General features: G+C 45.3%; 1 protein-coding gene across 2 annotated transcripts in view; it reads right to left on the bottom strand.

Moving 5' to 3' along the window:
* Positions 1–327: 327 nt before the first annotated feature.
* Positions 328–14822, bottom strand: part of DCBLD2 (discoidin, CUB and LCCL domain containing 2) — a 155684-nt gene continuing 141189 nt past the window's right edge. For both annotated transcript variants that reach the window (XM_030204054.1, XM_030204055.1), the window contains 3 exons: positions 6031–6080; positions 5463–5600; positions 328–1993 (listed from right to left, as the gene is read on the bottom strand). In XM_030204054.1, the coding sequence (XP_030059914.1) occupies positions 1551–1993; positions 5463–5600; positions 6031–6080 (631 nt within the window). In that variant the 3' untranslated portion in view covers positions 328–1550. The remainder of the gene's footprint in view (positions 1994–5462; positions 5601–6030; positions 6081–14822) is intronic.

Raw genomic sequence — 14822 nt, 5'->3', positions numbered from 1 at the left:
ACAATTCTCCCTGCTATAAGTCGTACCGTAAGTATAGATTTGGAGAGGGGTGCCTCCAAAACGATCTGATGCTAGTACTGAATTGGCCCCCCTCTCCAATCGCTAGCATGACCTCCCTACCCTTTGGCTCCAAAACTAAGCTAGCAAACTACTCCTATGATTTGTACATTTTCTGGTGATCTCAGATGATCAACGGGCCCTCTGAATATGTGACTTGAAAGGAATGGAAATCACCAGTGATAAATTGACATGTCCAAAGACCACTGAGTCCCAGGAAAGAAACTTGTTGAGCTGGGGGGGGGGGGGGGGGGGGGGGGGGGGAAGAGAAGGAATTACTTTTTCCATCCAGTCACTGCATGTCCAGTGCTCTATTTCCATTACTCAAGTGCCCTGCTAATTGCAAAGGTGTAATCACATACAGGGCAAGTGTCCCCTACACAACACGACTCCAAGCCCCGAGGTCCCCTAGCTAGTCAGGATATCCCAAATCAATATGCTAGAGACAGATCTGCATACAGGTGAAGCAGTGTGCATGCAAATCTGTCTCATGGATATTCATCAGTGATAGCCTGAAAACCCAACCAATTAGGGATACCCCCAGGACCACAGTGCCCACCCCTAGCCCTATAGAGTTAAACTGGTGGAGTTCAGAAGACATTTACATTATCGATTTGGCAATCACTAATCTTGTACCATTTCAGCACAGAAAATGGAGAGAAAATTGGTGTCAAAAGCAGATGATTACTCATCCGCCATACCGGGACTCTCAAAATATGGATGAAAAAGCTATGACACTTAAAACTGCTAGTGTAACCCGAAAATGAAATGGGCCATTATTACAGTTTGAAGCTCTTGGATTTGGCTAAGAAACTTCACACTGTAACAGACTCAGTGGCCCCTGAAGCAGACTGGCACATAGCTTTTGCAAGTGAACTGCTACTCTCATTTCAACCTTAAGCATCACATTTGCCTCATTCTTTGCCATCATGGGGAAATAAACAGTACTGTGACAGAGCCACTCTGGTGGTCCTGAAGAAACTGTTACCCAGGCTTCAGAGGAGAGAATAGATGCTGGAGATACACTTAGCCAAGTCTGAAAATACTGCCCCTCCCATCCCACAGTTCAGCTGACTGAATGATGTTGGCTTAAGTTTCTCATAACTATTTAACTAGTCAAAGGAGTAACAGTTGCTTTTGCTCCACAACCAAAGTAATGTCTTTGAAATGGCAGCATACCTCTTTTGTTCCTTAGAGGTCAACAATACAGTATTCCACAGCAGTAATAAACCAAACATTCGTATCTTCACATGATGCACAGTCAGTAGGTGACATAACAGCAAATCACAGAAATAAGTGTCTTGGACCTCTATCACATTTCTTTTATCAACTACTTCCACAACAGGAACCAAGTGATTGTGTAAAATATGCTAACAGTATAAAAAAAGGTGGTTTCAAATGCGCTTTAAAAATGGTATTTGCTTTTAGGTCAAGCCACTTTCAAAGACTTTTCTACAACTGTTCAGTCTCTGTTCTTTTTAAATACACACATCCTAGGATGGCATATCTTTGTGTCCTGTAGGCAGTGGCACACCCTGTGGTACATGGTACACCATTTCATCTGTTGAGCCTGGCCCCGGCGTTCCCTTGGGAGTATCATACAATGCCTGTGTGGACGATGAGCTGTCAGTCCTGGCCAACACTTTATTATATGTCCCTGCCAGTGCAGGAGCCTGACCCCCAGCAGCCTTAAACGTAGAGGCAGAAGAAATACCCAAAGACCCAGCAGGATGGTTGGACACATCCATGATGATGGGCGTGGCATATTCTGGCCCACTTGTAGGCAGAGGTTCTGCATAGGCATGATAAACCTCTTGTTCTGGCGAGTTGTAGGGATCCAGGTCTGCATAGCCGGCTTCTTTACCCTCTTCTGGTTTAAAAGTTGATCTCTGATGGAGCGTAGGAACTACTCCTCCTACGAGTGGCTGTGCATACTCTAATGCAACACAATGAGAGAAGGAAAAAAACTAAGTTATGAAAAGTGACTTATAGCAATGACAATTCACAATGCCAGCTCACAACCGAACATCTTGGGATTTAAACCTGCAGCTCCAAACCAAGCACTCAACCCACCGAGCTACAGAAGCACTCCTGTAGCTGGGCTAGCAAGATGACTACTTGAACCCCAGGACACTGATAACCATCCACTTCTTAATCTGCTCTGTCATGTTTGTTCACAGAGGTGACTGGAAGCCTTGAAAGGTAGTTAAAATAGAATTCTGTACACACTGCATTACTGTTATGGAGTACCACAGACTAGAGTATGACCAAAACTGGTTTTTTTCCTGGCTTCGGTTGAAACTTGCCAAAAATGGTATAGATACAGCCTCTCATCTGAAGAAATGTGGGTTCCACTCCAGTCTCACTTTGCTCCCCTCCCCCAATTACAAACCCTGGTGGTGTAGTGGCCTCACTGGGGCAGGAGCGATCCACAATTGCTCGTGCCGGCTCTGCAGTCAAAATAGCTGCCACAACTTACGTTTTAAGATTAGAGCTGGAATGGGCAGGAGCAACTTGGATCACTCCTGCCTATGCTGGCTCCAAACTCAAAATGGCTGCTGTGACTTCTTGCAGGAAACTGTGGCATCCATTGTGACTGTGGAGCTGGCACAGGCAGAAGCGACTGGGGATTGCTCCTGCCCTGACAAGGCCACTAGACCACCAGTTTTGTAAGATAGGCATGTGGGGGATGGTGGTCCATTTTTGTGATGCCCACTTTTGGATGGGGGTGGGGTGGGGAGAGTTTTGGTTTTAGCAAAAAAAAACAAAAACAAAAAAAAATGTACCATCATTTTCAGTTGAAACCAAGACAATGCCTAATTTGAATTTTGGACTGATTTTGACACCAAAGCAAAAACTGAAATTTGGTTGACCACTACCACAGAACATAGCTAGCATTCTGCATGGCTTAAAAGCAATAAAAGGCATAAAAATATTCCTACAGTATCTGCTTATTGTCTACTATAGACTTTTAGGGGGTAATTTCATAAATCCATTTTCACATTCATGTGCTAATATATGCACATGCAAAAAATTAGCCCACACAATGCAAGGCCATATACTTGTATGCATGTTTTGTGTAGACATGTTGTGGGGTGAAGTGCAAGTAGAGGTGAGATTTATGCACATAGTTTATAAAATATATACAATCATACATGTTGTATGCACATACATTTACATCTACTCTCAAGCAGGTGTAAAAAAGTGCGGGTGTGTTTTACCTGCGATTTCTGCAGAATTTATTCTAATATTTGTACGTCCTACGTATCTTTAGGAAATAAGCACCTTTTTTGAATTTTTATTCTAGGTAATTTTTTTATAAAATTACCCTCTTAAAGGAGCAAGGCCAAATCCGGAGATTGAGGGGGCACGTTTTAAACATTTAGGGCCCTGTTTACTGAGCAACGCTAATGAGACTTTTCTCACATGGGAAACATTAGGAATCAAACGTTTAGAACATGTTTTAAGTGAGGATGGAAAGATTTTAAAGTTACCAGAAACAGGCTGAGGGGGTACTCACTCACTAGGAGATACATTTGCTTATAAGCAATTATGTCACTTAGAGGCATATTTTCAAAGCACTTTGGGAGGCTAAGTTCCATAGGTTTCTATGGAACTTTGGGAGGCTAAGTGCTTTGAAAATGAGCCTCTATGTGGTTTCTATAGACACAGAGGCTTCACGCGCTAGACATGGATACTGAGAATTTGTAGCGAAAGCTAGAAGTAACTCTGTCAGTATCTAAACTCCATTGGTTATGGGAAATTACACCTAAAGATGGAGATCACTTTGCATCCCAGTGGAACTCAGATTTAAACAGTCCACCTACCTATTGTTAAGTTGACCTTGCGCAACCAAAGTGCAGAATTGTGCAAATGTCAATTTTGAGTATTGAATTGGGCTTACCACCTTCCTCTGGCCCAAGGTTTTAAAATGGGAAAGATTGATACTAAACTGCCAAAAATGCAATTGAGATGTTAATTCATTTTCATGCTTTCTGGATGTGCCCCATGGTTAAAACATTTTGGAGATTGGTGGTTTCCTATTTGGAAAATCTGTTGGGTTGACTCTTTTTGGCAGTAGGATTACTTTTAGATCCTGGAGATTTTTGACATTAGATTGCACAATTTATGTTGATGGAAAGGAATGGAACTAAATCGTTTCACAACGCAACAAATGTTTTCTTCCGTGGGAGGTCTATATACAGTCCCTGTCACCCAGAGCTAGGAGTCTAGTGCTTAATTCTTTGAAATATCTAGGAAACACGGGTCTCAATTTCTGTAAACCAGATCATATTAAGGAGTGTACTTTTTTTTGTTCGTAATAAAAGATTTGAATAATAAGTGTAAGGGGAAGGAAGGGATGACTGTAAGTTAGGGAAGGGTAGGTAACTGATTATTTTTTTTAATATTTACAAACTAGGGGGCTATAAGAGACAAAGCCTGTTAGATTTTGTGTGTTTGGTTTACGGGGATTACTTTTTTTTTTTTTTGGGGGGGGGGGGGGGGGGGAGTGAAATTTGTTAAAAACATTGAACTACATATGTATTTGATTGTTTTACTATATCTTTATCAGGGCTGGTTCAAGGGAATGTGGTGCCCTGAGCCAATTTTTGGGTTTGGAGCCCTCCCATTAGCACACCTCCCACCCCCCCCCCGGTCTTACCGTTAAAGGTAACTTCCCCCTCCTGAATACTGACAGCATTTCACCTAATGCTACCCGCAGCCCCAGAATCTTTCCTTCACCATTCCCCTGTGGAAACAGGAAGTTATGTCAAAGGAGGGGCGAGGAGCGACAGAAGTCACACTCACTCGCACACCGGCTCACCTCCGACCAGGCTCCAGGCAGCTTTCCCGTTCAGTGACTCCCGCCCGCCAAACAGGAAATACCTCATCAGAAGGCGGGACATTGAGCGGGAAGTGAAACACTGGGGTGAGCCGTCGCTGCAATTCTCTGTCGGGAGCCGGGGCCGTCGTGCTGGCGCTGCAACTGTCTGTCGGGGCCGTCGGTGCAACTGTCGGGGTCCGGGGAGGCTGCTGACAGTGGGCTCAGCGGGGGGTGGGCACCGTGCCGCAACGTGGCGGGAGCGGAGCGGTGGCGGCCGAGCGGGATCATGATGCGGTCGTCCGAGCAGGGGTCGGTCGGAGTGAGGCAGAGTTGAGGCGCGCTGCGCGGGGCCCTATGCGGCCACCTTGGTCGCCTCTGCCTAAGACCGGCCATGAGGCCTATGACACTAAGGTGCTCATTTTCAAAGCACATAGACTTAAAAAGTTATATATGATTATGTGCTTTGAAAATGAGCCTCATCTACTAGGCTAAGCTTTATAACAAAAAGGTTACTGCACAATTCAAGGCAACTAAATTACTACAAACCGTGGGCCAGCCAGGCCACACCAGCAGTGTATACCTGCAGAATCAGTCTGCAGCATTGCTGCGACATCCCTGGGTCTCAGACGGCTCACTTCACAGCTGCTGTAGCGCACAGGAGTCTCCTCGTGATCCACTGACTTGGAAGGAAGAAACTGCTTCATTCCTTTCCACCAACCTTAGTGATAATCACAGTGGGGAGAGGGAAGGGAGGGAAGAGATGGAAGGGGGCATGAGAAGAAAAAAAGGCCATTATCAGGGAATGTATTTTATCCATGAGCCACATGGCACAGAAGTGTCATCAGGATGACAATATAAGATGCAGGACTATGCACGGTTATCTGCGGTATGATAGCTGCTAGTAGACTGCTACAAGTAAAGCATTCAACACCATGGCAAGAGAAGTGAAAAGATGAGAATAAGAGTGCATTATTTGTTAAAAGAGGGTTTGATAGGAATATTAGCAGCACTGACAGTTCATTCATTGCTGAAATGTGCTGCCATTAACAACAATTCAGAAGGCTGCCGGGGGAAAAGTGCCACTGGCGTTGAATGCTAGTAGTCCTGTGATAGTCTCAACTTGCTTTTTAGAAAATAAATGTTCTTACCTGCACGATCCCAGTATGGTGGTTCATAGGTACCTTCACTTTTTTTCTTTCTGAAGCAAAGAAGAGCAGTTTTATGAGAATCCATAGCAACAGAGGTAAGGATTATTATTTTAACTAACAAAGATCTGGGGCTTTCAACTTATTCTATAGCTAAGTTCACAGAACAAGTCTCTGGGGCCAGTGGGCTCTCAGCACTAGGTCTGTGCATCAGCTGCTTGTTCTGTCAGTGCTATCTCTTGAGCCAAAGAGACGAGAGAACACATGACAGCACTATTTAGATATAGTTGGAGGCACTGTCTATATTCATTCAGAGGGAGAAGCACTAGCATACTAGTTCTGTATTGATTGATTCAGAGGGAGAAGCAACCCTAACACCATAGTGGGGCATAAAAATGTAAGATATGCCATACTGAATCAGACCAAAGATATTGTATAGAGGCTGATCAAAATTTTTTTTTTTTTTTTGCCAAAACTGAAATGGAAAATAGTATCAGCATGCCCCCTCCTCTCAGACAAATACAGGCTCCACTCCACCTCCTGAACAAAAGCGGGCACCAATCTGTGCCCCAGGCCTACCTTACAAACCCTGGTGGTCTAGTAGCCTCATTGGAGGAGGAGTAATTTCCAATTGCTCCTGCCCATGCAGGCTACACAGTGGAGGAGTGGCCTAGTGGTTAGGGTGGTGGACTTTGGTCCTGGGGAACTGAGTTCAATTCCCACTTCAGGCACAGGCAGCTCCTTGTGACTCTGGGCAAGTCACTTAACCCTCCATTGCCCCATGTAAGTCGCATTGAGCCTGCCATGAGTGGGAAAGTGCGGGGTACAAATGAAACAAAAAAAATGGCTGCCACAACTTTCCGCAGGAGACTTCGGCAGCCATTTTGAGATTGGCGATGGCATAGGGAAGGGTTTGTAAGGTAGGCCTGGGGGCCATAGGTGGGGGCTCATTTTTCTTGGGGGGAGGGAGGAAGGTCACCAAAAGTTGGGCCTGTTTCAGCACCAAAGCCGAAACTGAAATTCAGTCAACCTCTAATATTTGTATATAGCTTCAAAAACAGCCCTTTCTTTGCCCTCTTACCCTTGTGTAGAGTAGTGTCTTGCAAAGTATAAAACACTGGTCAAGACTCAGTTTGGCAAGTTGAGGTGCAAGACAGTTATGATCAGTTTGGAGGGGGGGCTTCACACATCTAATTCCCCCCCACTTTCTTCTTTGTGCCTCGTGTGTGTGTGTTTCTTTCCTATTACTGATGGTATTCCTTTCTTTCTTGATTTTAGATTACCTCTGTCTACGTTTGTGAACTACTTTGTCCTCACATTCGAAAAAGGAGTATATTAAGTTCTAACAAACAATACTTCGAGGTATGTCACATCCTACCCCAGCTCTATCACCCGCTCTCCTGTGGACACATCAGCACAGCTGGAAGTAATTAAAATAGCCCCCCCAGGGTCTAACTCATACTGCTCCCTCAGGTCCTCAAATTTCCACAGTATCTGCCTCAGGATCTGCAAACTCCTTTGCTCCAGCTGCCGGAAGGCCACTGCTTCTAGCCCAGCTACAAATTCCTGGTTAAACTGTATGGAAAACGAACAGAAAAGTGGGCACAAAACCAGGAGTCCCAGAGACTGGATCACAGTAAAGCTAAAACCAAATTTTATTAATTAGTATATTTGACTCGACACAACCGTTGTGTTTCGGCCAAAAGGCCTGCATCAGGAGTCTAAATACTAAGGTAGACAGCTAATGATGATCCAGAATAAATGGTCTTAAAAAAGACCTTTGTATCGAATCGTGGAGGGTTCAGCAGTAAATTTGACTGCATCCCGGAACTCTACCATTTCTCTATTGACTGTATCCCGGAACTCTACCATTCTCTATAAACTGTATGGAAGCCATATAAAAAATACCTTCTTCCTTCCCCCAGGGTCTCTTTCTGTGTCTTCCATAACTGAACAGTATGATTACAAAAGGGTTCTCTGCCCCTTCCCCTGGGACACCTTACATGACATGAGAGATGCCTGCTATACTTCAGACTGCTCAGTCTGCACACCAGTGTTTCTCCGATGCCACTCTGTAACTGCGTTCACCTGATTAATAGTTACATAAATTTGGAACTCCTAACCCTCCTCCCTCATCCACTAAAAAAGCACCCGCAAATAAAATAAGTCCACTACTCTTGCCCAACAAAGGCCGATGCCGGACAGACTTCTATGGTCTGTGTCCCGCACATAGCAAAAGACAGGTGAAAATTCAGCAACTCCTATTTTCTTCATTTGGATCTTTGAAAGACATGCTTTGACTTCAATAGCATCTTTCACTTCATCATTTAACTAGGCTGGCAGTCATTTAGCCTAACTTCAAACTTTTTTAATGCCTGGAATACATTTAGGGGGTAATATTATAAAGTAATTTCCGTTTATTTTATTTATTTATTGGGATTTATTAACTGCCTTTAAGAGATTCACTCAAGGTGGTATACAGCAAGTACAGTTTACCATAACACTATTATTATGCTGTTAACCAAATTGTAAAAAAATGACCAAATATAAACAAATAAATAAATGAGGTAAACTTGAGAACAGAAAATTAAAACCTAATAGGACTACCATGAAACAGTATCAAAAATACACATTTAACAGCACTGAAATTCAAACAGATATATAACACAATGTCAGCGTAATACTAATGAAACATCTAATAAGCTGGCATTAGAACATTCATAGATATGCTGCTAATGCTTTTCTACAATATAGCTTACCATGTAGCCGAGGGGGGGGTGTCAAGTGTAGATATATAGACAAAGACAACATGGGTGGAGTGGATTGGGTAGACGTAAATAATTTGTTTACTCTTTCTAAAAATACTAGGACTAGGGGGCATGCGATGAAGCTACAAAGTAGTAAATTTAATACGAATTGGAGAAACTTTTTCTTCACTCAACATGTAATTAAACTCTGGAATTTGTTGCCAGAGAATGTGGTAAAGGCGGTTAGCTTAGCGGGGTTTTAAAAAGGTCTGGACGGCTTCCTAAAAGTCCACTGACCATTACTAAACTGACTTGGGGAAAATCCACTGCTTATTTCTAGGATAAGCAGCATAAAATGTATTGAACACTTTTGGGATCTTGCCAGGTATTTGTGACCTGGACTGGCCATGGTTGGAAACAGGATGCTGGGCTTGATGGACCTTTGGTCTGTCCCAGTGTGGCAATACTTATGTACTTATGTATAGAAACAGTTGGGATAAATAGATAGGAGGCTAAACTCAGGAAAGTTCTTTATACAGTTAAACAAGATATAAGGAACTGGTCTAAGTCACAGTGTGTGTAGCTAGCTAATCCAGGTGCACAGTGGCGTACAGTCAGTCACCCTATGTACTGAAGGCTTGGGAGAACAGCCAGGCTTTCAACTGCTTCCTGAAGTAGAGATAGTATAGAGTTAGATTTAGCCCCTCTGGGAGAAAATTCCAGAGTGTGGGGGCTACCTCAGTGTGTCTGAGGCAATATACATGTATGTAAAACGGCTTTTACAAAATTAGGTCACAAGTAAAAGTAAACGTGGTGGCAAAGTGTGTGTACTTTTACTGGAGGTGTTGTCAGAGTTGTGCTAATTAATGTGCTAATATTTATGTCTGTTTGAGAGGTGTAACATATGTGTCTTTATAAAACTGGGCCAAAGTAGGCAACTTCCTGCCCAATTAACCTAGGTGCCCTGTTATAAAATTACCCTCAGTGCAAACTTTGTTTTTTTCTTTGTTTATTAAACCAGTAGAACAAGTACAGAACAATCTAAAAAGCCGAGTAATAACAATCAAAGCTCACCCCCTACAACAAACCCTTACCCCCTCCCCACCACAGGTAAACCAGTGTTTATCCATTCGAGGTGCTGGGGGTTGGGCCAAATCACCAGATCTCACATGGCCGCCAAATTCTACAAAACACAGCTAAGCGTTCCTGTTCTAATGCAGTCAATTTAGACATCTGGTAAAGAAAGTCCAACTTGCAGAGAATTTGAGGCATGGGTGCCAAGGCTTGCTGTTGCCAAGCCTGGGCCAACTCAGTGCAAATTTTTAACCTTTGCAACCACTCTTGTTCCTAATTTCCTCATTTTATCATAGTCTTTTCAAAATTAAATGTTATAGCAGTAACTTTCCTTAAGGTCCTCCCTCCAATGATTATGTCATATTTGATTGCATTATGATCGTGATGGCTAAGTGACTGCTCTACCATTAGTCCTTGAGCCAGGTCCTATGTGCCAGGGAGGACTAGATCTACAATAGTTCCTTTTCTCATCGGTTCTGGAACCAGCAGATGAGATGATTTCCATTAGCAGGTCACTGTTTCTTTACCCTGGCCAGGTGGGTACTAGTATATGCCCACTTCTAAGCTCTTCCCCACCATTTCCTGAATGAATTTTCTGCTCCACTCTCTGCCATCCTAAATATATAGCCCCATTGCTCCACCAATTTGATTTGCCCTGTCATTCCAATATAAATGTGAACCCTGGTTTCACAGTATTCCATCTGTTATCATTCTTTCATCAAGTCTCTAATCTTTTTTTTAGATCTGTGGCATTTACACAGACAATCCAAAGTATGTTTTTTTTTTATTTGTATTCACAACCTGTTGAACAGTTGATAGATATAAATGCACCTTTATTTAAAATCTTTTATTGCTGCCTCCATGTTAAAATATTCTCTCTTCCTCATTTTCCTAGTACCTTTTGAAGATACTTGGCATTGAACCACAAACTCCTGAGTGGCTGGTGGCTTTCCCCTATGATTCGTTTAAATATAAGCTTCATGTCAGCAGCCGAGTTTCAACTTGGTTAAGGTAAAGCCAATCCTTCTGAAACAGGCTCATTTTCCAGTTTGTAACAAATTTAAATTCCTTTTCCCTGTACCACCACCTGATCTACACGTTGAGATTCTGGAGTTCTCCACCCTACAGTTTTTGGATTTCACATTTCTTATCTAAAAAGCCTAAAGTTTGGCTTTCAGAATCCCCCTCCCAGACCAACTGGCTCCTCCCTAGCACTCTTTAAAATCTTATCTAGATGATGTGTGAGATCCATCATCTCTACACCAGGCAGGCAAGTTATCAAGTAATCCTCACATTCATTTAACAGCCAGTTATCTACATTCCTGATGATCAAATCACCAACAGCAGCAGACTAACCCTTCCCACCTGGGTACAGATCTCTAGAAACACATTAGTGTCAGAAGATACTGCATCACCTGGAGGGCAAGTCTCAGCTATAGGATCACTTCCTGCCACATCAAGAGAATGCTCACCTTCCAGGTGACATTTAATTTAGTTTGATTTAATTTTGGCATTTATAGTCCGCTTAATCTTTAAGTTCTAGATGGAGAGCAAATCCCATTTGGGAAGAGGTTGAACAATGAAACTCAAGAAACTCTAAAAAAAAAAAAAAAAACATTACAATTGAAACAAGAGAAGAAACGTCAACAGGAGGAGAACACTGTTACATTTGTGTGTGTCAGATCTAAGTAGAACTTGGTGACCAAAAGGGATAACAAGTTAATGAATGGCCATGTCTCTTGGTTACACAGAATCTTCTGCATCTTTTGCTTGGTTTCCTTTGTAATCCCATGGTGTGTTTTGCTCCACATCCTTTGAAGCCCCTTGGAGCGTGTCAGGGAGTCGAGTGGTCACTAGGTTGGGTTTGATTGTGGGCCACAGTATTTGCAAAAAAGCCAGGTTTTCAATTTCCTGTGGAAGCTCAGATACTTTGGGATCCATCTAATCTGTATTGGTAATGAGTTCCATAGTTCTCCACATTGCCCCTCCAAGACAGCATAAGGGCTGCCAGACTAGAGGTGGGTCCTTACTACTACACAGCCTTCAGTAGGTTTCCTCTGTATATCTGTCTGCCTGCCTCCACATCTGCCACTAGCCTCTAGAGATCAGCAATTCTCGGAGCCAAAACTCTCTGCACCTCTCGACAACTGGTAGACCATGCCTGCGCCACTTGGTGCAAAAAGACTAGATAGCCCCCATCCTGCTGCTAGAACTGACTGATATCTGCATTTTAATAATGTTGCTAGTTATTTAGGGTTGTTGAAGATTTGGAGATGCTTAATCAAAATTTAAAAGTTTCTTAAATATATTTGGTGTATTTTATGTTAGTTCATTAATGCAAATTCCTAATTGAATCTTGCACTGAAGAATTTACATGCCAACCTCCACAGGGGTAAAGTGTCTGTATCAAAGAATGTGCCTGGGGTGGGTAAGAAGATGAAATTGCTGATTATCTTATAGGAGTAGCTCTCTTGAACCTTCAGGCAAACAAACACCCTTTTATAAACATGTTTCCATATCATCATGCTGATCAATCCATAGACTGGTGGTGTGATCAATCCATAGACTGGTGGGTTGTGTCCATCTACCAGCAGGTGGAGATAGAGAGCAATCCTTTTGCCTCCCTATATGTGGTCATGTGCTGCCGGAAACTCCTCAGTATGTTCTCTATCTCAGCAGGTGGTGGTCACACACAGCAGCAGCTCTGGCTAGGTCTCCAAGCCTAATCTTTAGGTTTTGTTGAGTACCTGGGGTTGAGGGCTCTTCTTGAGCAAGTGCAAACCTGGTGGCGCCAGGTCCCTCCTTTTCTCCCCCCTCCCGCTGGCTCCGTTAAAAAAAAAAATTTTTGGACGTCCTTAAGGGCGTTTATTTCGACGTTTATTTAAACGTTTATTGCAGCTACTCACTGGGACACCAGGTCGTTACAGCTCGGAGCGAGAAGCAGGTAACTTTTACCTTTTTATAGCGGGCAGGGGGTTCCCCGATCGATCTCCACGTGGCCTATGGCGTCGGAGGGTGAGGGCGTGAAGAATCGCTCCCCGGACCGCGTGTGCGCTTCTAGCGGGGATGCTGGGGTCTTAAAGTCTGATTCGCCCTTGTTGGGTGTCAGTTCGGAGGCCGGTCAGTGTCCCGGGTCTTCCTCCGGTGCGGCGGTTTTTCCCGCCATAAACGCCCATCCCCCGCTGCTCGCCTCCGCCATCTTGGCCGGCCACTCTGCTCGGACGGCTTCTTCTTGGGCCGCCCTTGAGCTGGGAGACGTTAATGCCATGGCCGCCCTTGATTTGGGCGACGGCAAAAAAGCGGCTAAAGTTAAGCGCCATTCTTCGCGGAGTGTCGCGCCGGACGCCATCTTGGATGCGCAGCCTGTTTCTCCCCCGCTCTTGCGAGCGCCGGTTGAGGGTGCGTCTAGGGCTGTGGCCCAGGCTGCTGAAGTGCACAGTCTGGGGGGTTTCTCCCCCGAGTTTATTTTGCTGCTGCATCAGGCCTTCCTTATGCAAAACGCTGCCCCTTCTCCCTTGTCCGATAAAGGGGTTGAGGCCCCCGGAAGTAAACGCCCTCGGGTGGATTCCCAGGCCTTAGAAGACTTTGTTTCCTCTGATGTAGATGAGGGCAGCGTATCTGAGTTCTCCCAACGGTCCTTTGGGGATTCCTTGGAGGAGACGGATTCCCGCTCGGATGGAGCGGATGACCCCTCTGCAGCGCGGATCTTTCGCTCAGAGGATTTGCCCAACCTGTTAGCGCAGGCCATGAGCATTTTGAAGATTTCCTCTCCAGAGGACGTCTCTCCCTCAGCCCCTGTTGGCTCCGCCATTATGCTGGGGACGAAGCGCCCGCCTAGAACCTTCCACGTGCATGATGCCATGCACACCTTAATTTCGGCTCAATGGGATGTCCCGGAAGCGAGCCTCAAAGTGGCTAGGGCTATGTCCCGCCTCTATCCTTTGCCTGCAAGTGAACGGGAGGCCTTTCTTTGGCCTACCGTGGATTCTGTAATCACTGCGGTGACTAAGAAAACGGCGTTGCCGGTGGAAGGTGGCACGGCCCTAAAGGACGCCCAAGACAGAAGATTGGAGGCGGCCTTAAGGTCGTCCTTCGAGGCGGCTGCCTTAAGTTTGCAGGCCTCAGTTTGCGGCTCCTATGTGGCCAGGGCGTGCCTGACGATTGTGCAGCGGGCTTCCCCCTCGGATCCTTCCTTGAGGGCTGATTGGCCGGCCCTGGAATCGGGCTTGGCTTATTTGGCAGACTTACTGTATGATGTCTTGAGAGCCTCGGCTAAAGGTATGGCTCAGACAGTCTCTGCGCGGCGGTGGCTTTGGCTGAAACATTGGTCTGCGGACCACGCCTCTAAGTCCCGCCTGGCTAAGTTGCCTTTTAAAGGCAAGCTGTTCTTTGGGGTCGAGCTGGACAAAATTGTGACCGATCTCGGCACGTCTAAGGGCAAGAGGTTACCAGAGGTCAGGGCTCGGGCCAGTGCTCGCCCCGGTATCTCCAGAAGACGGTTTCAGGAAGCCCGTCGGTACCGCCCGGGCAAGTCGGGCTCCTCTGCCCCCTCTTCCTTCAAGAGGAACTTCTCCCCCAAGCAGCATTCCTTTCGCAGAGACCGCCGTCCCGGAGGTGCGCCCTCCGGTCCTCCCCCAGGGTCTCGTGCCCAATGACGGGGTCCTGGTCCATGGCCCAGTGCAGATTGGAGGACGCCTGTCCTTGTTTCTGGGCGAGTGGACCAGGGTAACTTCAGACGCTTGGGTGCTGGAAGTCATCAGAGACGGCTACAAGCTAGAGTTCTGCCGACCCTTAAGAGACGGGTTTGTACTCTCTCCCTGCAAGTCTCCGGCCAAAGCTGTGGCAGTGCAGCAGACCTTGGACAATCTGATCCGCCTGGGTGCGGTCGTTCCGGTGCCAGAAAATCAGCTTGGCAAGGGACGTTACTCCATTTACTTTGTGGTGCCAAAGAAAGGAGGTTCTGTACGACCTATC

The sequence above is a fragment of the Microcaecilia unicolor genome, chromosome 5, assembly GCF_901765095.1.
Source record: "Microcaecilia unicolor chromosome 5, aMicUni1.1, whole genome shotgun sequence".
Lineage (NCBI taxonomy): Eukaryota > Metazoa > Chordata > Amphibia > Gymnophiona > Siphonopidae > Microcaecilia > Microcaecilia unicolor.
Note: the sequence above shows the minus strand (reverse complement) of the source record. Positions and strands in the feature narration are given on the sequence as shown.